The 25,493-nt window shown below is 36.3% G+C and overlaps 1 protein-coding gene across 3 annotated transcripts; it reads left to right on the top strand.

The window, feature by feature from the left end:
* On the top strand, positions 1-21,760 carry LOC128811921 (prostatic acid phosphatase-like). 3 transcript variants are annotated; one of them, XM_053985896.1, is made up of 12 exons: positions 1-114; positions 5,935-6,030; positions 7,997-8,083; positions 8,998-9,150; positions 11,659-11,757; positions 12,561-12,665; positions 13,726-13,858; positions 15,247-15,329; positions 17,015-17,121; positions 17,684-17,853; positions 18,642-18,767; positions 19,925-21,760. In XM_053985896.1, exons 1-11 carry the CDS (start codon positions 1-3, stop codon positions 18,758-18,760), a joined length of 1,266 nt encoding a protein of 421 aa, XP_053841871.1. In that variant the 3' UTR covers positions 18,761-18,767; positions 19,925-21,760. The 3 variants fall into 3 exon arrangements, with proteins under 3 accessions (XP_053841871.1, XP_053841862.1, XP_053841882.1); XM_053985907.1 differs by adding an exon at positions 2,417-2,589 and having other exon boundaries at positions 36-114; positions 18,642-21,760; XM_053985887.1 differs by having other exon boundaries at positions 18,642-21,760.
* Positions 21,761-25,493: the final 3,733 nt, after the last annotated feature.

Genomic DNA, 25,493 nt, shown 5'->3' on the forward strand with positions numbered 1-25,493 from the left:
ATGGGTGTGATACGGCTTCCCAGCTTGTCTAGGATCCTGTGTTTTTCTTTTCACATTATTCTCATTCTGCTTCAACAGACTACTGCAGCACGAGAACTGAAGTTTGTGGTTGTAGTAAGTAGATTTGTTCTCTGTTTTGTTGTGGGGAATACAGGGACAGAATTACATATCTGTTGAATCAGACAAGGTGTACAGTTTCTTTGCTTGTCTTCAAACTTAGGAATAAGTACTGCTGCCCTTCTGCTGACTGAGTTTAAAGACCTCACATAAAGAAAGATAAAAATGTCTCTAGTTATTACAATTTTCATCTTCTAAACTCCTAATTATTTCATCTCCTAATTTCATCTCCAAATTTTCATCTCCTAATCTCCTAATTATTATTTCAAGATAACTGACTTTGTGGTAGATGCATAGTGCAGAGCAGTTAAGAGATGCAAAGTCCACATTTATCTATTCTTCCTTAGTTTAGCTGACACTCCAATGCATAGTGTGAGAGCTGGTGATTATGGACTACCTCTTCTATGCTTGGAAGCTGAAGCTTATCATGTAACAGAAGTTACCACACATAAACACACAAAATAAATTTTTTCCATTTCACAATAACTGAATTGTCACAGCAGTAGACTGAGAAACTAAATAGGCATTTTTAAGTGGAGATTTGAGAGACATGTTATATTAACTTCAGTTAGGCTGAAAACAGAGTGTAATAATTATTTTGCTGGGCCATTTCTTATTTTATAGTAGCTAAACACTACTTCAATGTCACTATCCCAAATACCTCTAGAAAAAGAGACATTAATTCAATGTAACACTTTGGATTATGAAGGTTGAGCCATGGTCCTTTTCATTCTTTTTTAAAATAAAAGTATAATAATAAAGAATAGTTAGTCCAAAGGAATTTTCTGTACAAAGTTGAGGGGATTGGAATGAACTTTTATAAACCGGCAATTGAAGATCTTCTTCAGCCTTTCTCTACTTGAGACATTATGTGTGCATACAGGTACAAGACAGAAGTACTGTGTTCAAAACATATCTTCTGACTCTAGAAAAGTAGATAAAGTACTTAATGTATAGCTACATTGGGTGCATTGTGCATGCACGGCTTGGAGGAAGGCCAGAGTGCACAGGAAAAACCAGTTCCTACTCCTGCTGAGACACCACACATAGCAGGGGCCTGACGCTAATTCCAGTAATATTCTGTATATAGAAATATACTTACATGGTTTTTCAATGGTAACAGGGAGAACTGGATGAAATCAGGTAGACAGCAAGCCTTGGAGCATTAACTCCTTAAAAGGAATGAGATTTTTATTGAATTGCTGTTATTGTGTTTTGACAAGCAATGGTTTTGCAGAAAGTTACTGGAAATGTTTACCATTATGGAGAGAGAGGCTTCTTATCCAAAATCATCTGCTTACCATAACTGTGCAGTCACCTAGCAAAAAAAAAAAAAAAAAAAAAAAAAACCAAAAAAACCATTAAATAGTAGGTAAATTTCATTTAAGATGTCTTCCTTTTAATCCGGTTACTTTTGCTTAGGCTGACCAATCACATAAAGCGTTACAATAGATTAAATCTTACTACAATATACATCTTTTTTTTTCTCAAGGCATGGTTTATATATGCTCTATTGAATTTTGCCTTTTGAACTCACTGATTGAATTTTCACAGAAACAGAATTGCTAGTATAAATGTATAGCACAGGAATTGACCCCAGAATATATCACTGATATAATGGGATATAATGAGGGTATTGCTACAGCCAAGGTAAATCTGAAAGGCATCTTTCTGACATACTTTAATTGCCATTGTCCAGCTGTCCTGTAAGTTACTATGTTTTCACCTGTGAGTATTACTGCAGTGTGAAAAATGTCATAATGACTTTTTAAAACTTCCTTAGCAGAACTGCACAATATAAAATACACCTGCAGGGGTGAAGAAACACAGATAAATGTTTGCTTTTTCTCACTTCTAGAATTGTGCTGTGCCTGGGAAGGTGTCTCCCTCTCTCCTCACAGCTTCCAACTTTGTGCTGATTCTGTGCATTTTGATTATTGGCCACAAGCCCTGTTCCCTGAAAAGCTCTAATTCAAGCCTATTTGTCAAAATGCTTTTTAAATTTCTTTGCTTATATGCAAACGTTAGCTTTTACCATAACTCTTGTGCAATGAATTTAAGATTAAAGGCAGAATTTAAATTTAAAAACACAAACTTTAAATTCAAAGAAAGAAGAAAATATGTAGGACAATCAGGCACCCAAGTTGAAATGAAGTACTGATTTATTGCCTCTGTTTAAAGAAGTTTCAACCTGGACCTTCTGCCTCTACACACACACACATTTCACCTGTCATATATACAAAGAGGTGTGGTTTCTGAGGCATTGCGGGTTCATCATGTTTTTCTTCTTGTAACTCAGGATAGGAAGCGTTGACTGAGCATGTTACCTCTGAGTGTGATTTCTCAAATCAAGCCAAGCCATCTGAAACCTTGACTAAACATGCTCGGTATTTCTACATCTGGTTTCCCTGAACTGGCAGCATGATGGTTTCACTTCACTTTTGTTCCTTCCTTCCTACTGCTGGCTTCAAAGTAAGAGATCTTTTTGTTTAAAGTTAAATCTGTCAATAAAAGTGTCTGCAAGAGGCTCACTGTTACTCAGAGACAGATACTTCACTGTAATTCATGGCATTTCTAAATGAAGATGTTATATATATACATGAGTATGCTACACATGCCATATTCTCAGTGCACCCTCTCCCCTGCATCAGTTTGTCTCCAATATGACTTTTTCACCTGACAACAATGGAAGCAAATGCTGGCCAAAGTCTGAGTCATGTGACCATTTTCATATGAAGTGATCATGCTCACAAAGTTACCAAGAGTGAATTAATGAACCCAGACACAATCTGAAATAAGATTCAAGCTTTATCAGAGTGGAAGGAGGGGGCAATGAATTTGGTAATTATTCATCTACTGCTTTTGAGAACTGAGGTGAAGCACTTCAAAAGGAGTGCCGAAATTAATACACCAAACAGATCTGCTTTGCTCTTCTTGTGTACATTCCCCTTACCATCCCTTCCTTCTTGATTTCTGGTGTCTTTTCACTTTTTATGATGCTTCCTTGCTCCTCTTTTCTCATTCTGCCATGTTCTGTGCCTCCTGAAAGGTCAGGAAGGCAATCTGTAGGCCAGGAGTAATAAATGCTGCAGCACACATTTTTAAAAATTAATTTGAAGAATCAACTCATTTTTAACAAAGTAGACATTATGAGTGTTGAGAAACACATACTGATGAGTAAGGTCTGTAGGGATACTTTCTTTTCCTATCAGATGTTCTAATGAAAAACATAGTTTGAAATTTTAGAAAAAATCTCCTAAGATGCAACTGTGAGTGAACAAGTTAGTCTTTCAGGTTAAGTGGTTGTTCATATGGTGTTTCATTTGCAGCTGAAGCAAGGTCATTTTCAGAAGTAGCAAGGAGGTTTGAGCACATACAAAAACCAGTTGGCTAAGAAGCTTTGTCCTTCAATTCCTAAAAATGGAGTTCTGCTTTTTTAAGTGTTTCTTCCCTTCTTGCTGCTTCCAGTTTAGTGTTCATATCATATTTATGTGACACTGCGCAATGAAGGTGGAGAAATATGAACAAGGAGCTCAAGTATGAATTATTTCCTATTTTGTGTGGACTTAAAGAAACTAGGCTTCTTTTTAGAAGAGCACACCTCCACTCCTTCAATTTCTTAAGGTTACAAAGAAATAAAATATTTTACTTTATATCTCCTGCTCATATATTCATTATATCTTTTGATCTTGATATTTTTGCACACTAGCCTCTATTCAGATAAAATGCTACTCTGTTCTGGCTTATTGGAAACTGTTAGGGGTTGACTGTTGAGACAGTGACCGTTGTGACACGCTCAGGGTTATGTTGTACATTGAACATAAAATATCACAAACCAGTATTTAAAATCCAAAACGTTGTCAGTAATTTTTCTCTAATTAAAAGGGCATATTTTTGGCCAAGTGTTGATCTATTGTTAAGTATTGCCTAAAATATACATAAAAATTAGTAATTTAAACATGTCAGTTAGTTTGAACAATTGTCAATTCCCAAAAAAATGCTTTTCTGTGAAGCTGGATAATTTAACAAGAGAGGATGCAGCTATGTTGTAATTGGGAATTTAACCTTCATTCTTGACACAGGTACCAGCTTGTCCAGAAAAACTAATGAATCCTATCTGACACCTATGTACATCAGCATAAGGAAATGAGCAGTAGTACAAAAGTCCTTCTCACTCATTTTTCTTGCACTCAACTGAACCAGCCACCAGACAATCTAGCTCTTTACTTAGTTTCCTGTTCACTATAGGTGCACGGAGAAATTGTTATAAAGAACCAACTGAGATTCCAAATCATAAGAAAATAGATTCAAATAGGATTAAAAAAATGCACAGATAATGAAAAAAACCCCAAACAACAAACTCGATGATGAAGGTGAAAAGCCTCCTTGATTTGTTGCAAAATATTCATTTTAGGTTGGCCACATAGTGAAATTCAACTAGCAAAACAAAAAGCATAATAAGCAGTCTTCTACATGTTCTAATGGTAATTTATACTCTAGCAAACTTTGTTGTCTATTGTAGAAAGTGAACAGAGGGAGAAATCCAATTATATTTGCCTTTAATGGAGAGCATTTTCCATCTCTGAAGTACCTGCTCTAGCACAGGTTCCTGTGCACTAGGCTGATGGAAAGGGTGTGTGTTGTAATTAAAAGATTAAGTCACACTGCTGGTGTTTACTTTGAAAAATATATAAACATGAAACACCTCCCAGTGGGAGTGGCAAACTAACTAGTGAGTACAACCCTCTCTGATGTCTGGGCAAGAATGATGTGGCTTAATGAGGCAATGGAGAGTATTAATTATAAACAAGTTATGTACCACTGAGGTATTAGGGCATAAATGTCATTTTATTAACAAATATACCAGGATGCTGCATAGTCATTTTATTGTGCTAAGTCGGGAATGAAGTTGATGATGGGAACATTGATAAGCAAAGGTAACTTTTCCAATAATTTGGGTCAGCATCCTGGAAGTTTGTCTGGAGCCCTGTGAATTTGTATTCCAGCATTTCATTTCATATGAAACTTCTGTGGGTTTAATTTTTATAAGCTCACACAGCATGTGTTTGGAGGGGATAATTCAGTTTTTCAGAACCATTTAATCTAGGGCTGTAATTTCCTTTGTATGCTGGAATAAAAATACAAAAAGGTTCATTTAATTTTTCTGATTAAAAATCATATGCATCACGCTAATACTCACTGTGCTGGAGTGTCCAGGATAGGAAAGCAACTAAACTTCACTCCCACTGAATTTGATAGATGTAAAAGTATTAATAAAGTAAGTATTAATTAAGCTAACAATGTAAATGCTTATATTCTTCCATCTGTATATTTTAGGATGATTGAGAAACTGATCATAAGATCCATATATATAGAATTACTTTAAAAGATACTGCTATGAAAAAACAGTTACCAAAAAATTTCAAGTGTCTATGACAAAGTAATTAAATACGAATCTAAGCACATCAGTAACTGGTTTAATATTCAGAAGTACTGAGTTTCCAAAATTCAGTCATATTTCCTGTCTAGATGCCTAGCTATGAACACAGTCCCAGCATTAACATTTTGGGTGATTAAGTTAATGTCCTAGGAGGAAGAATCATCAGGCTTATGCCCACTTAATTCCTATATAATTATACATAATCTTGATTTTAAAGAATGTATTCACATCCTACTTGATCACGTTTCTGCAGACTCTCCAATACTTTCAATTGAAAAATGACATTGGAAGTATAATGCATGCTTGACTTCTAGTTAGATAAGAAAGTTGCATTAAGAGTAATGAACTAAAGTGGTTTTTATTGCTTACATTGTCAGCTTTTCCGACATGGTGACCGAACACCAATTGTTAACTTTCCAACTGATCTACACAAAGAAAGCGAATGGCCCCAGGGATTTGGACAGCTCACCAAGGTATGTTGACTTTCTTAGAAGAACTTAAAAATGCTACTAAAAGAGGAAGTGGGAAGATATTTTTTGTGTGTGTGTCTCAAAAGCATTAGCAAATCCCAGGTGCTGATAGTGGCTATTAGCAAATACCAATACCAGTAACTCATAAACATTTTTGCAATGTTATTCATTTAGCTATTATTAAATTGAAATCTTGTTCATTGTAGCTTTATAATTACCTTCCTAAAAGCAGCAACTTCTTGATAGTGTGTCTGCTTTCAAACAAATGGCAAGTTTAAACACTGCACTGTTAACATTGATGAAGTTCTAATGACCGTTAAGTACTGAGCTCTGTGACAGGGCAAAGACATGACACCTGCCCACCAAGTCAAGTGACAAGTCCACATCTCATCATTGGACTGACAACCAACAATTCACAAAACAAGAGAAGACTTGCAGGAGAAGGTTGCTTCTGGGGACAATGTGTCTTCTAACAAGGACACTCACAGTCCAGAGTTTCATTAGGATGCACAGAAGATGCTTGTTGCTCGGGCATTTTAACATCAAGCCTTAGCTCTTTGACTGTATTTGACATATGAAGCTCTGGAGCAAAAGAAAGCCAACGCATTTCCTAATAACATTTTGTCATGGTACAGAAGTATGCAGCAGAGATAGTTCAGTGTTTAATGTTTGAAGGGGGCTTGAAAGATCTGTAAATTCACACACTGAAACAATGCATTACTATCTTATTACTAGCTTATGTACTAGGATGTTCCTGCTTTGGTATTGACTTTTTTGAGAGCTTTTTGCTATTTTGCTATCTTTTTAGCAACAGTAGTAAGAATGTACTTCTCTGACAGGTAGAAGCTAAAAAGTTCAGCTCAGGCTTTAGAAATAACAGAAAAGACAGTGTGCAACGTAAGACAACGGCAGGCACATCAAGGCAAAGAGGGAAGAATGCTACTTAAGGCATGAAATATAAGCTACAAATTTATAAGGCTGAACAAATAACAGAGCAATGACAATGATAAATTCTAGGCTGTCAATCATCCTCTCTCAGCTGTCACTAAATGACATATATTATAAAGGACAATGTTGATTGGTGTCTACAGATCTACAGATCTGTGGAAATAGTATTTGTATAGAATCAGGGGCATTGCCTTTCTGTAGCAGATGTTGCAGTCTTAGCCATTTCAGAACATATAATTTCTTCATAGACATAAGTGAACATTTCTATTAAAAATTCTAGATCACCTGCAACATACACAGTTGCTCTGGTTTTGGCTGAGAGCTGGTATGGGGCTCTGTTTTGTATTTGCACTGAAAATGGTGCTGATAATGCAGGGAAGTTTTTGTTACTCCTGAGCAGGGCTTACACAGATTCAAGGGCTTTTCTGCTTCTTGTACTACCCTGATTTTGTTTAAACGTGCACAAGAAGGAGGGAGGGGACACAGCTGGGACAGCAAGTCTCCACTCACCAAAGAGATTTGCTGTACCATATGATGCCATGCTCAGCATATAAAACTGGGTGGAGAAAGAGGAAGGGGCAGACATTCAGCTTGATGTAGTTTGTTTTCCCAAGTAACTGGGATGGAGCCCTGCTTTCCTGGAGGCTTAACATCTTCTTATCCATGGGAAGTGGTGAATACATTCCTTGTTCTGCTTTGCTGGCATGTGTGGCTTTTGCTTTTCATATCAAACTGTCTTCAAGCCCTGGAGTTTTCCCACTTTTACTGTTCTGATCCTCTCCCCAGTTTCACCAGGCGTGAGTGAGCGAGCAGTTGTGTGGTGTTCAGTTGCCAGCTAGGGTTAAACAACAATAACAGTACATTATACAAACAGTTAATGATCACAATGATCACTTAAAAGCTGATTGCTGAACACACACACACAAAAAAAAAAAAAAAAAAAGAAAAAAAAAAAGACACTTTTACATTAAAAGTCTTGAGTTACCTTAATCTACTACTCACCCATATGCTTGCCTTACAGACTGGAATGCAGCAGCTATTTGAACTTGGACAGTACATGAGGAAACGATATTCCAGCTTCTTGAACAGCACATACAACCGGAAAGAGGTATAGAGCAGATCTATCAGCAGCAGGTTTCTCTGGCATAGCAGAACTATTGACTTATAAAAGCACATTTTCATACTCATTTCATTAATGGAGAAATTAGGTAATAGAAGAACATTTTTGAAAGTCAGACTTATATCAAGGTAAAAAGCCAGAATAAAGTCTAATTTTAAGCTCTTCCATTCTGTTTGGGTCTTTCCCAACCTAATTTTCCCAAACCGAACAGCTCCACCATGAATGAGTTGGGAATTTATACAGTGACCATTATTGTTTTAGTCTGTTGAAAGATAAATACCTATTCTGTCATGTGACGGGCCATGCTTACTTACATTCCTCCTGTAACAGAGAGGTCTAACAACTGTTTGGATGTGCTTATCACACAGTACAGGTCCATTGTGGGGAAGATACCTCTACCATTTTGGTCTGTTTAGGAGGCATGCATTATGGGAAGGTATAAAAGACCTTTGCTATGCTTCCAAGAGAAGTTTATATTTTTAAGTGCATTAACATTCCTGAGGTATCACTGATAGATCATAGAATCATTTAGGTGGGAAAAGACCTTTATGAATTTCAAGTCCAACTATTAACCTTTCCACCACTAAATCACATCCCCATGTCTACATGTATCAATATCCCTCTGAATCTCAAAAGATAGAAAATATCCTTCTTTGAAATAATGTTTTCTTATTCTTTCAGTTCAGTCTGAGGGTTAGATTCCAAATTAAAAGATGCCTTGGAAATTCAATTTGTGAAAGTGCAGTAGGGCCCTGGAAAGCTGAGTTATGGTTTCACTGTTTTGACTTTATGCAAAAATATAAAACTGAAAACAAAAAGTCGGTATTGACAAGTTGGGTAAAATTTCCCTAATATTTTATAGTTTCCATTTTGTCTTTAATTATTTGTCATTCTATTTTCAGTTTTACATCCAAAGTACAGATTATGATCGCACTATTATGAGTGCCCAATCATATCTTTCTGGCCTCTTTCCACCAACTAGCAGCCAAATTTGGAACCCTGAGCTTCTCTGGCAACCCATTCCAGTCCACATTTTTCAAAAAACAGCAGAGCAGGTGAGTACTGGCTAGAAGCATTCTATAAAGTCTTACTCTTTCACAGAAGCAAAAGAACAGAAAAAAGGAAAATAGCTAAAAAGCATTTTTTAAGCTTTTTGAGTTCAATATAATAGAAAATATCAAATGCAGCTACTGGCTGACAAGTATGTCATAGGTCAACTCTAATAGCTACATGAAAATCCTCCTTCCATAGTTGCAGAATACCTGAATTATCACACACACAACCATTTTCTCCAAGGTTATTTCTCCTGACCAAAACACTTTTGGACAATATTCTAGGGAAGTTGCCCTAAATCTTTACAGAAAACAAGTGCTTTTCTAAACACCACTCAACTAGGCAGATCACCACTCAAACCTTTGGCAAGTTTTTTCCATAGTTTATTCAAGGAATTGAATTTCTACCAGCCACTCTAATGACCTCAAAATTATTACCTTCCTATTCTGGTAGCACTTAGGCATTCTAATTACAGACAAGAGCTCTTTTATGCTCAGTGCTATAGAAACATTTAATGAAACTCTAGCACTTCTCTCGCAGATCCTAAGAGTAGACCTACATGAATAATAGGACCTGTAGAAGTTTTACTTCATGTAGCTCTCTCTGACTGGCTCAGGTTTCGATTTTCATTTCACTTACTCCTGTTCCAAGGACTGTGTAAAGGAACAGTGTGGCCAACAAGGATAAAAAGCTTGTGAGTGTAATAACAGAAAGCCTCATTTACTTTTGGCTTTGAGGACAGACTTTAAGAAAATTTGTACAAACCCCCATTACATAACTGCCTGTCACCAACATCAGAGGATGGACTCACTCATTAGGGGGCTGCCACACCTCTCTCTCTTTGATGTTGCTCCATTCTTGGAGACCATGCTTGAAAACAGGTACAGAGAGAAAGGGTTCCCACAAACTGGATTAGGCAAGTGTGATTCAGCCAGAAGCTTAACCCTGCTCCTAAGCAGAAAAGAACACTGTCATTGTTATTTAAATACGAGACACCAGAGGAAGTCCTTTCACCAGAGGACAAAAAAAAACATCAAAGTGGTTAGAGTTCTGGCCATATAATACCTCAAAGCCCTTAGGAGAATCACAGTGCAATGAAATAACCTGTTTGAGGAAGGCAAGCTCATTTGTAGGAGTCTCTAGTGCCTCATCACTTCTGTGGCTGCTTCAGGAGTGAGTATTCATGCTTCTCTCAAACACAGCAACACAAAATGCCTTCTATAATGCAAACCACTTGGAAAAAAAACACTGTTCTCTTGTTAAACCAAGCAGATGTTTGAAGGTATTTTCAAGCCTCAAGCAACACAAAGTGGGAAATTGAAGCCAGGTACAGTCCTGTAAAAAAAACATAATTACAGTTTATTTTTAAGCCATTGAGTCTATCAAGATTTGACAGGCAACAGTACTGAGTACTGCTTAATGAAGCCAAAGGGAGTGGCTTAATTAATTACACCTAGAGAGGGATAATTAAGACATACAGCAAGAGAAACATTTGTTATTGTGCAATTAAACAACATTCCCCAGTTTCATATTACAACTTTGAGCTTTCATCCTCCAGTGTGCTGCTGTTACAGAAAAATTGCACCCTTGGTAATCTATCCAAGTGAAAGTGGGCTAGGGTCAGTTGGTGGCTGCTGCCAGTGTCCCACTGGAAACATGGTGGAAGTGCAGTCTGTTAATGTTAGAGGATAATACTTGTGCTGAGTCAAAAATCTAGTGATGTGACAGAAAGTGCTTATCCAGCACAAGCTTGTTTTGCTCACCATGGCTTTTCACTGACATGTTATGCTGTATCAGGGATCATTTGTCTTTCTGCAATTGATATAAACCATATTTGCCAGAGCTCAGGGTTTGAAGGATGTATGTATTTACATGTTGTTCAGATCAAATATGTACTATCATGTAACCTCATAATGCACGCACTTGGAGTAATTAAAAGTGAATCATTTCCCTAAAGAAGAGCAGAGCCCTTAGGCCCATAGCTTTTTGATATTTCAGGAGAACAATTTGTCACTCTTGTTTCAAGTTCTATTAAGTGGTACTTAAAATGCTTAACATAATCCAGTGGTTATCTCCAAAGAGATGAGACCTGGATGTGTAGATGGAGAGGCAATTCAGGTTCCAGTACCAGGTGGAGTTAAGTTACATCTGGGGAAATGCAGAAAATGAGAGGGAAATTGTAGCTTTTTAAAATTTCTGATCATGGACCCTGACCCATTGCTCAAAGCAATCCCTTGACAGATACGTGCTATTTCTTTTTGCCAAAATCAGTTAAATTGAGGGAAATCAATCTATCACAGAAACAAATAGCCATTGAAAAGTCAAGTTACCACAGTCTATCACCTATGTCAACTGAATTCATGATTAAAGTACCGAAACAATTATTCAGTAGGTCTAGCACAACTATGAATCTGTCTAAAAAATATTACACCATTAATCTCAGCAACAGAAAAAACAGAGGGGTGTTGATAATTTTAGAACTATTCTAACTTTTTCTTTTCATGTTTCAGAGGTTGAACTTTCCTCTGCCCAACTGTCCTCGTTTTGATGAGCTTCAGCATGAAACACAAACATCAAAAGAATTTCAAAGTAGAATACAACCATATATGGTAAGAGAAAAAAACTCCAAACAAACAAAAATCCAAACAAACCCAAGATGTGAGAAAAAGGAAGGTAACTAAGTTGTAGAAGTTATAGAATTGCATTTTTTCCCTCTTGTTAAAATGCAACAACAAATTGAAAAAAATTAAATCCCTGTTTAGGTTATGTCAGCATTGGGTCAGAGATGACACAAAGTCAGATCAGAAGGCAAAGTAGCAAAAGCCCCAACTTTACTGAAACCACTTATTTTAAACACTGGTCCGATATAGGTGGACCTGATTGGACATTTAATCAATACATTTCACATGATTGGCTAATTAAGAAGACATCCATTTGTAAACAACCTTATGGGCAAAACAGCTTATTACAAAACACCAGGTCCAGATTGTTTAGAATTCTTTCTCTTCAGCTCCCCAGAGTTTCCCAGACCGATTAATGGGAAAGCTTATCTAGCTTTCTCTCTCTCTGACCAGACTATTGCACCCACAAGGCTAGATATTAGAGAAAGGTTCTTCACCCAGAGGGTGGTCAGGCATTGAACAGACTCCCCAGGGAAGTGGTCACAGCACCAGCCTGACAGAGTTCAAGAAGCATTTGAACAATGATCTCAGGCACATGGTGCGATTCTTAGGAATGTCATGTGCAGGGGCAGGAGTTGGACTCAATGATCATTATGGGTCCCTTCAAACTCAGCTTATTCTGTGATTCTGTGAAAATTCTGTGGAAAAGGTTGCATGTTAGTGAATCTATCTGCATGCATGTTCCATATGTATTGAGCATTTGTGGTTTACTCTTCACATTTTCTCCACAGGATTTTTTACAAACAATGGCAGTTAACACAGGGCTTGAACTAAATCACCTTAAAATACTGGACAATTTCCAGCTCTGGAATACATATGATACTCTACATTGTGAGGTAATAATAAATCAATAGATGCCGTGGAGGAATACAATTCCAGCTTTGGGTTTCAATTAAACCATGGCAATGTGTTTTCACAGGAATGAGTTGTATTGTCTCCTACATTTATTTTTCTTTTTTTTTTTTCTTCTTTTTTTTTTGGTTGGGTTTTTTTTTTTGTTTTTGTTTTTGTTTTTGTTTTTTTTTTGTTTAATTTGAATCTAAGTTATATTTTAGTGCTTTGGTAAAAGATAACTGAAATGAAAAACATAGTCTATAAGCTTGGGAGACTGTAACTTCCATTTTGTGTTTGAAGAACTGTTACCATTCCCATTATTCCCTTTTTCCCCTTCCCAATATGCTGTTCCCAATAAAATTACTCAGCATGATGGCTATAATAGATTTGTGACTTTTTGCAGAGAAATGAAATTAATAGCTTTAAACTATTGACAGGTAAACATCAAAATACTTAAAATTTTGAACACAAGAGATCATGAAAGATCTATCAGTTAAAAATTTTTGAGACAGTGATTGCTATCAGTTAAAAAAAGCCCAAACTGACCCCAAGCATGGGATAATTTGACCCAAGTCACTACCAGCAGTGCATGAAGGATTTTGAACATATCCTCTACAAACTGAGGTAATTAAACATGATAAGACACTCTCACTGTTATGTGACTGGAGAATGACACTTGTCTCTAGTTACCCAGTGATAGAACTGGACAACTGTATGGAAGGCAGAAAAAAATTAGATATTTATAACCTGAAGACCCAGAGAAAGGAAGAGAAGAAGACATATGTCTGCAATATTTCCCACCAAAAACATGTACAGCAAGAACACATTATATCTACAAGGAATCTCCTTCATTCAAGTGCTTTTGCTCTGCCCATTCACTCATTTCAGGCCAATCCCCATTCCCACAAAATGTGTTTCAGGGCATGTTCTGGAGTAAAACCATACTGTGCAGAGAATTGCAGGACAGCCTCAGAAAGTCTAAATTAAATAGTGTGAGGGTAGATGATAGGATGATGGAAACCAGTGAATTATAAACATTCTTTTGTTTTCCTTTGTCACTAGGGTATTCACAATTACACTCTCCCTGTATGGGCCACTGAAGATGTAATCAACAAGATGGAAAAACTGGCAGAATTGTCCTTACTCTCATTATTTGGGGTTTATAAAACAGAAGAGAAATCACGACTACAAGGAGGTAAATAAAAAAATCCATAGCTCTAAGAAAGGAGGAGATAATTCAACATCCTGTCACTTTACTGATGCAAAATTATTCAAACAAACCCTTGATTTGAAACTATTGACATTGGATGCCATATTAAGTATTCAAATATGTGCTGAACATTGGCACTTGCATGGATAAAATACTGCAACAAGGTGTAAAAATTAATAACTTCAGGTTTTCCAGATCTTTTAAGGGATTAGGACTTTTTAGAAATATTATAGAAAACGAAGGGAATAAATCAGGTCCTCATGGTTATGGTCATACTTATCTTATAGTAGGTTAGATTAAATTGTTTTTCCAACATTTCTTCTAATTGTTTACTGTAGTTTTTCCCCCTTTGATGTACTGGTTATACATTGTGTCAAAACACTGGCAACACATTTGTAGCTCTGTAAGTGATATAAAGCTGCTCCAAAACAGTCTGATCAGACTAGAAGCTGAGAGATTCCAGTAATGTCTATACTGCAAGAACTACAAGAACTGGGAACTACTGCTTAGCTCCAAAACTGGGGCATATAGACTGTGCTGCACATTCTGACACTACTTCAGGACACAACCCTGAAATTTATCATATGATCCCCAGGTATCCATGAGCAGGAAATCCAAACAATTGAGTTTGAATATTTGCAGGCTGGAACATTTGAAGCTAGGCTTTCTAATGCACCTACTGTGCAGCCTAGATCTAGGTAAAGAATTATTAGCAGATCTATCACCTAGGCGTACACATCACTGGATCAAACATATAGTAATTACAGGCTCCAATCGGCAGTAAATCCTATTAGCTGGCAGATGCCCATATCACATGGTCAGGACTATTTAATGTTCATTGGCAAACCAGTTACATCCTCTTTCCTTACAATGATACAAACTGTGCTTCAGGGAATTTCTGCTGCCCTTACCCATTGGCTTTAGAATACCTTTGGGCTGGAGAAGAAGTACAAAAGATCTTTGGAAAAGACAAAGAATCAATAATGTGTAACATGTTGGAAGTAAATAGTTAAAGTATTTCTTTGGCATGTAGAGAGGAAGAGACCAGCACAGTTGTCATTATTCCAACACTACAAAAAAACCAAAAAAGAATGGAGAGATCTCAGCATAACAGAACTGGAAGTGTCATTACCACCAGTTCTCAGGATGGTTCTAGATGATTTCCTGTGAATCCTGCCTCTTCACTTGACCTGGATGATGAATCAGGGCGTCTGTAATATCTTCTCTGTAGTTACAAAATTGTAGTAAACTAAAAAATGAGTACGAGGCCTGAGTAGATGTGTTATATTTGATCCTCACAATATTTTGTCTTTTTTATTTCCATTCAAACATTATACCTTCATTTTCCACTTCCTTTTCCCCATCTTTTTAAGGTGTCCTTGTGAATATTATTTTAAACAGTATTAAACAAGCTGCCAATTCTTCAAAACCAACAAAAATGGAGGTCTACTCTGCAGTGAGTATTTTCATCTTTCATAAATCTTGCTTTAATTTTACCAGTAAAGAAAGTTAAATGAAAGAATAATATACTACAGTTTAATTCAGCTAACAAGCTAAACACCAATCAGTACAAGAACAAAGTATAGGCATGGATCTCACCTCAGTTTTAGTTAAACTATATTTGGCAAAGAAAACAATATATTTTATCATTCATTATTCCTACAACCTAATGGTGCAGTTTCTATTAGTTGCATCTTTGCTGAAGTGCTCCAAAGATACTGGCACATTGCAGAACTTCAACTGTGCTCCAAACCTCTCCTCTGTGGGTTGTTTTTTATTACTACTATTATTATTTTATTTATTTTAGAGGGTGAAGAGGGCCACTTTCATCAGGCTCATTCATTATTCTGTCTCTAACAAGGGCCAAAAGCAGGGATGAATGTGAGAATAAAGCCAGCAGAGAGCAATAAAACCTTCCAGCAATCTGTGTCTTATGGACTTCCTGAAACAGACTTTGTCCCTGTGTTTAGTATCTCTTGACAGTCTGTCCTCCATCAACTTGCCCAATTACTTTTTTAATTCATTTATACTTTTGGAGTCTGCAACATCCTGTGACAATGACTTGTGTGTTAAAGAAAAAAAGTACTTCCTCTTTTAGTTACATTTTCTGGGTCTCTAATGAATTCACTATTTTCTGTCACTACTCTTCCATATTTCCTTTTCCAATACAGAGTCCTATCCTATTTAATCTTTTCTCCTATAGAAACTACTTGATACCTCAAATCTTTGTCACTGTCCTTCCTACATTATGCCCTTCCTTCTAGTACTATCATGTTCTTTTTGAAGAGGAAAGAGCAGTACATCCACATTTTTCACTTCTGCTTTAATACCCTGAGTTCAAGTATACTGCTATTTTTGAAACTGATCAGCCTATAAAATTCCAGAACCTGAATAATAATTAAACCATAGCTGCTAGACTATAATATAAATAGGCCTAGCATATATATATATACATACCTAAAGATGCTTGCAAAATTTATACTCCAAAGTGTTTGGACTTCCTGCCTTCAGCTCCTTTTGCTATGATCCCTGCAAAAACAGGGATAACGGGTATATGAAGAAACTATATGTGGGTGGGTAATAGATCCCATAAAAATAGACGCCAAACTGAGATTTCGTTGTATGAGTCCAAATAGAAGGGACAATAGAAAAAATTCTGAAGTGGAAGAAAGGAGAATAGTCTTTGCACACAGCTATTTGTTTGGTATACTACCTGTACTTGTACCTTCACTTGAAATGCCCTAGATGATACTACTGTACACTGCCTTAATCTGACCTTGGAGCAAAAGACACTACTGAAGGAAGGAAATGAGAAAATGGACTGAAAACTAGATTTATTACTCAAACCATATCTTGCTTTCCCTCAGTATCTGTCTCCAAAATCCTGCCAGATGGTGTAAGACACATACTGCAGTAACTCTTTGGAAATGCCTCCTGCTCTCTGTAGTAATCAGTTAACATACTTTTCCCAATGGTGAATATACTGAACACATTTTTATGTATTTGGTATATACAAATTTACACAGGTTTTCTTTTATCTTGATTTCCACTCCCTCTCTACTCTTGTCTCGTAACTCTGGATGAATGCTAGTTGACTTAATTGACTGTAAAGGATGGAAATTATTTTTTTTTCTCCAATAGCATGACACCACAGTTGGGGCCCTCCAGATTGCTCTCAATATTTTCAATGGAAAACTGCCACCATATGCTGCTTGCCAGTTTTTTGAACTCTACCAAGAAAGCAATGGGCAAGTATCTCATTGATGCAAGAAAGAGTGTTTAGAATTTGCTACCCTCTTCCCCAAAACCATTTTCTCTCAAATATTGTGAGAAGATACAATTTTGATTTAAATAGATACTTCACTAACAGCCCATAGGTGCAAGGTCATATTAAAACTAGGGAAAATTACATTTTCCGGATGTGCATGTATGCTTTGAAAGACAAGAAGAGGTAAAACAAGCCTTATGAGAGGGAAAAAAATGGTAAAAAATTTTCCTGATTCTTCAGATGATAGCACGAACATTTCCAAGACATAACTCCCACAGTAAGCCCATTGGCTTAGAAGAGCCCAGTGCTGGTGCCACTCAAGGAGCCTGCAGGAAGACCTTTTCAGCTGATTGTTGATCTGTGCAGTTAAATAACCAGCTTTGGCAAAGTGGGCTTTGCAGATGTCTTTCACAAAGCCTCCACTCTTGGAGAACAGCTTCTAGAGTAGGATGTTAGAGCCTATTTCCAACATGCTGTCTCAAAGTAGGAAACCTTCTATTTAAGAACCCTTTTTAAAAAAACTTTTCAATGTTGTTAATCAGGCAATATAGCATCGAAATGCATTATCGGAACGACACTTCAAAGGATCCTTATCTCCTCACTTTGCCAGGGTGCACCTCTTCTTGTCCACTTGAGAAGTTTGCTGAACTAGTTTCTCCTGTGATTACAGAAAACTGGTCAAAAGAATGTGGGAAGAAAGACAAAATGAAAGGTAGTGTAACAGTATTTTCTACATAAGACATGGAGGCAGATATTTTATCAGTGGCTTCAAACTTTGTACCTTTCACACAATCAATAGATTTCCCTTTAAGTCTGGGCCAGATTTATTATGGACAAGGAATGTCAGTAGAAGTTAAATTAGCATATTCACAAAAGGTGCTGCCTAAAGGCCGTGGTCAAAACTAGATCTCCACTTGTTGAAGACATCTAAGAGAAGTATGGATGTAGGTGTTATACAAGGGTCCTGTTTATGTTGGATACATCAGACTTTCTGCAAATGCAAAGCAAAAATAGCTTGCAAATGCATGGTAAGATTTGTGCACCTGTATTTCTGCAGTTGTACTGACTGCAGCTAATCCATGATTTAGTAACAGCTGAGAGCTGATAACCTCTTCCTGCCTGAATATTATTTCTGGGAGGGAGAAGAAGAGCAAGGCAATACACGTTACTTTTCAATAGTCCCATTATTTCCCCTATCTTGCATATATTCACCATTTTGCTGATCCCTGATGAAACTATTTTTCTTTTTTCATTAACTACGCATAGGCCCTCCTGCCCCATGGAAACATGGGAGTAAGATTTACCTATGCACAGGAAGCAATCTATAAATTTCTAGGATTGAAGTATATGTTCTTATGTTGCATATGTCAGTAAATGTGATCTTGCCATAAATATTTCCATTGTACATATATGTAATTAGACTGTTAGCTTTGCATATAAAATGGTATACATACATGTCTTTCATTCACTCCCTTTTCATTTATTTTTTGTTCTTCACAGATATTTTTATCGGATTTAATGTTGCTGTTGGCTTGTTGTCCATTTTTAACCTTGTACTGCTCTACCTCCTTTATCATTATGGACGCTGCAGGAGCAGAAACAACTACCAAGATATTTAAAACCGAGGTAAAGAAGTGAAAGCAAGAACAGCTAGACATCAAGGAATACTTGAAGTTACTGATATCCATCAGTTTGCTGTGGTCAAAATAATCTCCAAAGCATATTCAATAAATCTGAACAGCTGAGGTATCTGTGGCCTAGATCCTAAAATTCTACACATCTGCAGTGAGAAATACTGTAGAAATACATTATTTTAGGAACTACTGGATGGATGGAATTATTCCAATTTATATTTTTATTCTACTACTAGTATTAATCAATTTTACATTAACCAGTGGGGTGAAGGAATGCCTATGCTTTTTTTTTATACTGCCTATTACCATTTAGCCCTCTGCTGCTCAACAAGTCTTTCTTCAAAACTGCATTCTGTAATATTTACCTTACTTCCTATAAATTGCTATTTTGTTGATGCACAGGAAAATAGTTTTAGTGAGCAGAAGTTGCAATTACTGTATGAAAAAGACTTATACTAACATTTGGACATACTGTTCCTGTACATATTAATGCAAATTTATGCATGAGTTTTGACCTTGGCCTTCAGCTAATAACGGTCTTCAGCTTGCTCTTTAAAGCAGTTACATCTCTATAGCTCTTACTGAAATTAGTAGAACTGGGATAATCTCTGTCACATATCCAGGCATTAAGCAAGATGCTTAGTGCAACAGCATCTTGGTCAGTGTCTGTAACTTCAGCAATAAGTATATATATTAATAAGTAAATAAATTAAAATAATAAGTAAATATATTAAAATCTATTTTCTGTTGCTACACTGTTTTCCTATTTTTCTGAGCTCCCAGTCATGAATGATCCTTTGCTCTGCATTTCTTTGAGCCACTCTTAGAAGAATTCCTCAAGCTATCACTCTCCTCATTATCTTTTATTTTAAATCACAATAACTCCTATAACTCCTTGCTCCGTTCACAATCCTATATGTTAGCAAGATGTACAGTAAATGTAAAAAAACGATTCTGCTTTTTGTATGTTGATCTCTTCTGTGCAACATATTTTGTTTAGATTGTGAGCTTCTAATGTCAGGGAATGTGTTTCTGTAACTGCTCTTGAGTGTCACAAACTATAAGTATAATAAGAACTAATATTGCTGTATAAAATGGTACTTATTGTCATATGCTTCAAGACTGAATCAAGACTTTTTCATCCTGTAGTCCTGCAGATGTTACTGTGAATTACAATACCTTGGAGAAGTCTGTTGAAAAATCAAGACAACCATACAAACAGGTGGCAGCAGCAGGGTCAGCCCAACAGATATAATGTGCTGAAGCGAATGTGTCCTGCTGAGATTCAGAAAGAGAGAAAGCTGAGGGATGGAGCTTCTTAACTCAGACATAGCATCACAGCAATGTGAATACATTGCTTCTGGACTGACTTTCACTCACATTCTGTGGGTTGCAACATGGAGACCAGAAGCCTCAGTAAGATATCATTGAGATAGTGATCTAGAGATCAGCCCTCAATATTACAGCTGAAAAGTGATAAAATTTTATATAGTGATATTAAATATCATATATTAAATAGCATAAGTGAGAGTAACAAATGCTTGTGGGAATATAGCACATCTCAAACATTGCATTTCTTGTAATAACTTCAGCTACTGAAGTGTCCAGCTTTTGAAAATTATTTCTCACTCAGTAAAAAGCTTTTAGTAGTATCCATGACATTTCCATTTCATCTATTTTAGGAAATATCATAATCAAGTGGTGGATTTGAGTCTCCCTGTTCAGGATTTTTATTGTATAACAGGTTGATGCAAAGCTGTCAAAAAGATGAAAGGCTGTTCCTAAATCAGATGGTTTAGATGTACAAGCTTCAGACTGTAACTAGTCATTTTGATCCCCATGCAAAAACTTGAAGGAATATCTATATTGCAGCAACTGTAAAGCAACTCTAGGAAACAAGCCTGAGTTGGCTTGGTTACTATTAGAAGTGTACTCGTGGTGGGGAAAAGTTCAGAACAAACTGCAAATCTCATCCTGGCTCCTGTATGTGCATACATACATATATATATATATATATATATATGTATATATGTATATATATATATATATACAGTCAGTGGTTACCTGATACTGACCTCTACGTTACCACAGCCATAATGCTGCTGGAACTCACTTAAGGACAAATTATGTTTTTTATTAGAGGAAGTCAGATGCTTGACAAATGAAGATGTATCAACTGATAAAGCACAGTAAGAACCAGTTTTGAAATATTAGAAAATTAGTCAATTGCACTCCTCAAGAAGCAGAATGGGACATGTTTTTCCAAGATTGCTTCTAACAAAAAGAAGTAGATTCAGACAGAAAGTAAAATGTGAAGTGTCTGAGACATCTTTTATGGTTTATGCTGCCCAAGCTTAAACTGTAACAATGAATTTCAAAAGATAAGGCAATTCTTATTGCAGCAGGAGCTGTCAGGAAGGAGTTTTATTGTAGGGACAGATATTCTGTTAACAGATAGTCATACTTGAAAAAGCATATGCACTTTTAGAAAGAATCCAGTGAGCACAGGTTATAGAGAATGTAATGACAGGTTCAGATGATTTAACTTCAGAAATAATGAGGGTATATTAAAGATGTAATAACTTAGTAAAATAGGCCCTGAATCTCTCTTATACGAAAGATGTTTGTCTGGCTGTGTTTAAATCAAGTAAAATTTCTCCAGTGGAGTAAAAGGTTGTACATGTAGACAAGTTTAAAGCTTTTTTTTATTTTTTCAGCCATATTTACAATTTGCTTAGTATAATCTGCAGACTGTTTGTGATTAGAAAATATCTTGTCTCCAAGAAACTTGTGGCACTGCAATAAAGTACTTGAAAGAAACAATTCAACATTTGCCATTTTATCTTATTGAAAAACAATGGAGCTTTCTGTACCTCTAGAATTTCCAAACAATAGTAAATGTTCAGATTTGTTGCTTCTGTAAGAACAGATTTTAAAGCACTTCTGCTTTGATATGAATAAAGTTGATGGCATGGAGCTCTTCAATTTGCCCTCTAGCAGTGACATCATCTGTCTCTACAATAATTACAGTAGCAACTAGATGCTCTGCAGCAGGGTTTTCTGGTGCCTATGGTAGACAGTAGTGCACATACAGCACTTTTCACCTCACTCAGCAACAACCTCCTCTCACTGAATTGATTTTATTTGGGACTTCTTTTTTCACACGGCTGAATATTGACCACAGTGGGTCAGCACAGAATAGGCATCTGACTTCCAGAGTAATATTGGCTCAGCCAGGAGCACTCATGTTCATTTGTACCAGTAATGTAGAGATATTGGATCCAAATGACATTATTTCTTCTTACTGTAATGTATTTTCTTACCTGTGGTAAGAAAGCAGAATGACAAATGCAGTCTATTTGAATAAAAAAAAAAATCTATTCAGTCCAAAAGTTCTTAAGTCTGGATTAAATCCCAAAATACAAGAATTATGTTTCCAAATTTTTCTCCAAAAAAAAAAAAAAAAAAAAAAAAAAAAAAAAAAAAAAAAAAAAGGCTAAAACTTCTACTCTACAAAGAATATTAATGATTTACTGTGCTGGAATTTAAGAGTGATGATGAGAGTAGAAACATGCTTATTCTTAGGCACATAACCTTGGCCCATACAAACTCATGCCAAGGTGGTGTCGGCAATACTGCATAGGATTGTATTCTTGGCATGGAAGAGTTAAAACTACTGTAGTCATTATTACATTTCTTATAAAGATGGGGATGAAAGATGGACATTTACCTATAAACAGCTAACTTTATTGATTTAGACACTAATGCTTCTTCATCAGAAATTGCCAAGTATTAATACTCAGATAGATAAATATGAGTTGATATTGAAATAAGAGCGTATCACTTGAACTGTTACATTACATGGTCTCTTCTATGACTAGGCAACTTCACCTTCAAAGGGATTAGAGCACTGGAAAGACCTGCAAGATCATGTGTAGAACATCAGGTCAGCTGGAAAAACAGTTTAAAAGACTAAGTCCTGTTTTGCTAATTTCTGTTAATATCTCTTGTAGAAAGCTACCTTTTCTCTTGAGACTCAGTTTATTATCAATTTTTATCATCCTGCAGATGGAGGTTCCAGTGGTCTTTTAACAAATCTGTAGAGAGCAGAATAATGCCGTTTATCAGCTCAAAGTAGATAGAGGCAAAAGAAATTGTCCTGGCTTCATCTCTGTATATATTTAGCTGCAGTCATGTGCATGTCCAAAAAAATGTAATTTCTTTGTGCTCTGTTTACAGCAGCTAAATCTCTTGCTCTCTTCCTACAGTGAGCCCTTGACTTCAGAGGACACAGCAATTCTCCTAGGTCATCTACCCTATAAGCTAAAACTATGGAAAGAAAAGTTGTATAAGGCAGTCTGATAATGAAGTCTTTTCTTTAGAAAGATGAGAATAAATGTGGACTGTAATTTAAGGTCCAAACAGGTAAGCTCTCCATTCTCTAATATACAAGTGTTGACAGCATCAATAATAACAGGCAGACTAACAAAATTCTGTAATGCCCACAACTACTGAGCTGTCTGAGGACAGTGCCAGTACTTCTTGGAAGAATGAGCTCCTTCATTCTTTCCATTCTAAGGCATTCTCACAGTTTCTCCTGGCTGCTCTTCAAGAAGCAGCAAGAGCTGAAGCAGATTTGAAGCCTACACCTTGTTCATAATTTTTGAAACACATGCATTTAAGATTAAAATAGATGTGATTAGTGAATTACTGTTGTACTTGTTGTACAACAGTTTCTTCACTTGTTTTATTAGAATCTATATACAGAAATACTTCTACAGTACAGGCCAACTCCTCCAGGGCAGTCAAATGAACAATTCAGACCTAGCATGTTACACTTGTATATATAATTTGCTACTGATCCAAGCAGCATTACATTAAAATCTTCTGTATCCTCTGTAATATGGTGGTGGAAGAGAGCTTTATCAATCCATTACCCACAACAAAGAGACTCCTCTTTTCTTGGTAAAAGAAGATGTAGATGAAAAAGCACAGTAATCTGGAATACTCTTCAGATAAACACATAGAAGTCTCCTTTTGCTAAATTAGTTGTCTTCTCTTGTAAAGCTATTTGCTTTCACCTCTGAGTTACTGATAGGATAGAGGTGAAGGACAACAATACAGTAAGTACTATAAACTTAATTTTACGTATTTTAATGACCAAAATATTTGGTCATGTATGTGAACCAAATGAGCCATTAATCCCCTTGACTCCTCATTCTAACTACCACACTGAACCACAGTGTATGCACCAAGCATAATCTCTGTTGATTTATCTCTTTCCCTTTCTGATCATACATTCAGTAATATCAATATTATTATTAAAAAAAAACCAAAAACACTAGCTGGGCTGCTTGGTCTGGTTGTCTGGTTGAGGTTTCACTACAGTTTGAATGCCAACCCTCTGTAAAGACCACTCTTCATTATGAAGTGCTGTAGTCATTAATGACTGCCTGACTGGAGCCCTAAGAAGAATACTATATTCTGAAGAATTGCAGGCCAGAGTACAATTACTTAATATTTATTCACCTGATGCTTCAAATTAGTAACTCTGAACAAAATGTTAGGAGATTTTTCATAACTATAGCTTGCCTTATGAAAGCAGAATGAGCACTCAAAACAAATTTCCTTCTTTAGTTCAATGAAGTAACTGCCACTTTGGAGAGTGCAGACATCCTCTGACTCTTCTTAAGTGCATTATTTATAATGATGTATCTCTCTAGTTTAAGATGTATTTTTAAAATGTAGTCTATATTTGTCATCAGTGAAAACACAAAGTCTAATATGAGGCTCTTGATGACGATAGGTCTTGACTATTCAAGAAAGAGCTGTGTATCCTGAAGTAACAATGACAAACTTTAAAAGACCTGCATTGCAGAGCAGAAGAATGTTACAGACTCTTATCTGTTTCAAGTAAATTCTAAGAAAACTGTAAATACTATAGGAATGGTCATAGGTATGGGTTTGGGAGATTTCTAATAATAAAATATAAAAATTTTGAAAATGGCTCTTCTGTCAAGAAGTCCTGAAGTTACTCTTTCTGTTCTTCTCAGAGATGTTTTTGCTTTCCACTATGTGTTTACATGTTCACTGAGCCCCTGTAAATGTTACTGTGACAAGATCACTCAAGAGTTAGCTTAAATATAGACACAGTTAAATTAGCATAATCTTAATAAAAATATAAATTCCATAATGTTTGGTTATTTTGTACTTTTATAATGCCTTTCCTAGTATGAAAATCTATTTTTTAAAATTCTTTCACTTTCAAATCCTGTCTGGTGACAAAACAAGTTTTAAATAATCTGGTGAATGCTAAGCAAATCATTCCATAAATCAGATCCAACATTTTTGCAGAGTGGATGGGCAGCTCCCCCAAGTGTTTACCAACCATTGGATTGTGTGATTTCCAGCAGTCTGTGGACAGTCCTCTATTTTGATACAAGAGCCTAGTTCTAGGTGGGTAATGAAATGTCTTGGTATACACTACATAGAATCTGACAGTCAGCAACATAATGGCATGAGAAACAAGTGTGATGGGGAAGGCAGTTTGTGTAACCGCCACAGGCTTCTCTTGAAACATGAGACAAAAGGCAAGGCATAAGGTGCATCCTTAAATACATTAATTATTAGCAGCAGGGCATTGGGAAAACTCCTCAAGGTGAATTTAAATTCAAAATAAAATCTGCTATAAAGAGAAAAGATTTGTTCCACCTTAACA

Source organism: Vidua macroura, chromosome 1 (assembly GCF_024509145.1).
Source record: "Vidua macroura isolate BioBank_ID:100142 chromosome 1, ASM2450914v1, whole genome shotgun sequence".
NCBI classification, from domain to species: Eukaryota; Metazoa; Chordata; class Aves; order Passeriformes; family Viduidae; genus Vidua; species Vidua macroura.

Excerpts from the sequence above, each read along its gene's own strand:
- LOC128811921 (XM_053985887.1), top strand. The coding sequence starts at position 1 with ATGGGTGTGATACGGCTTCCCAGCTTGTCTAGGATCCTGTGTTTTTCT. Across the intron at positions 15,330-17,014 it reads AAATGGAGGTCTACTCTGCA|CATGACACCACAGTTGGGGC; the intron begins GTGAGTATTTTC and ends TTTCTCCAATAG. Across the intron at positions 17,122-17,683 it reads CTCTACCAAGAAAGCAATGG|GCAATATAGCATCGAAATGC; the intron begins GCAAGTATCTCA and ends GTTGTTAATCAG.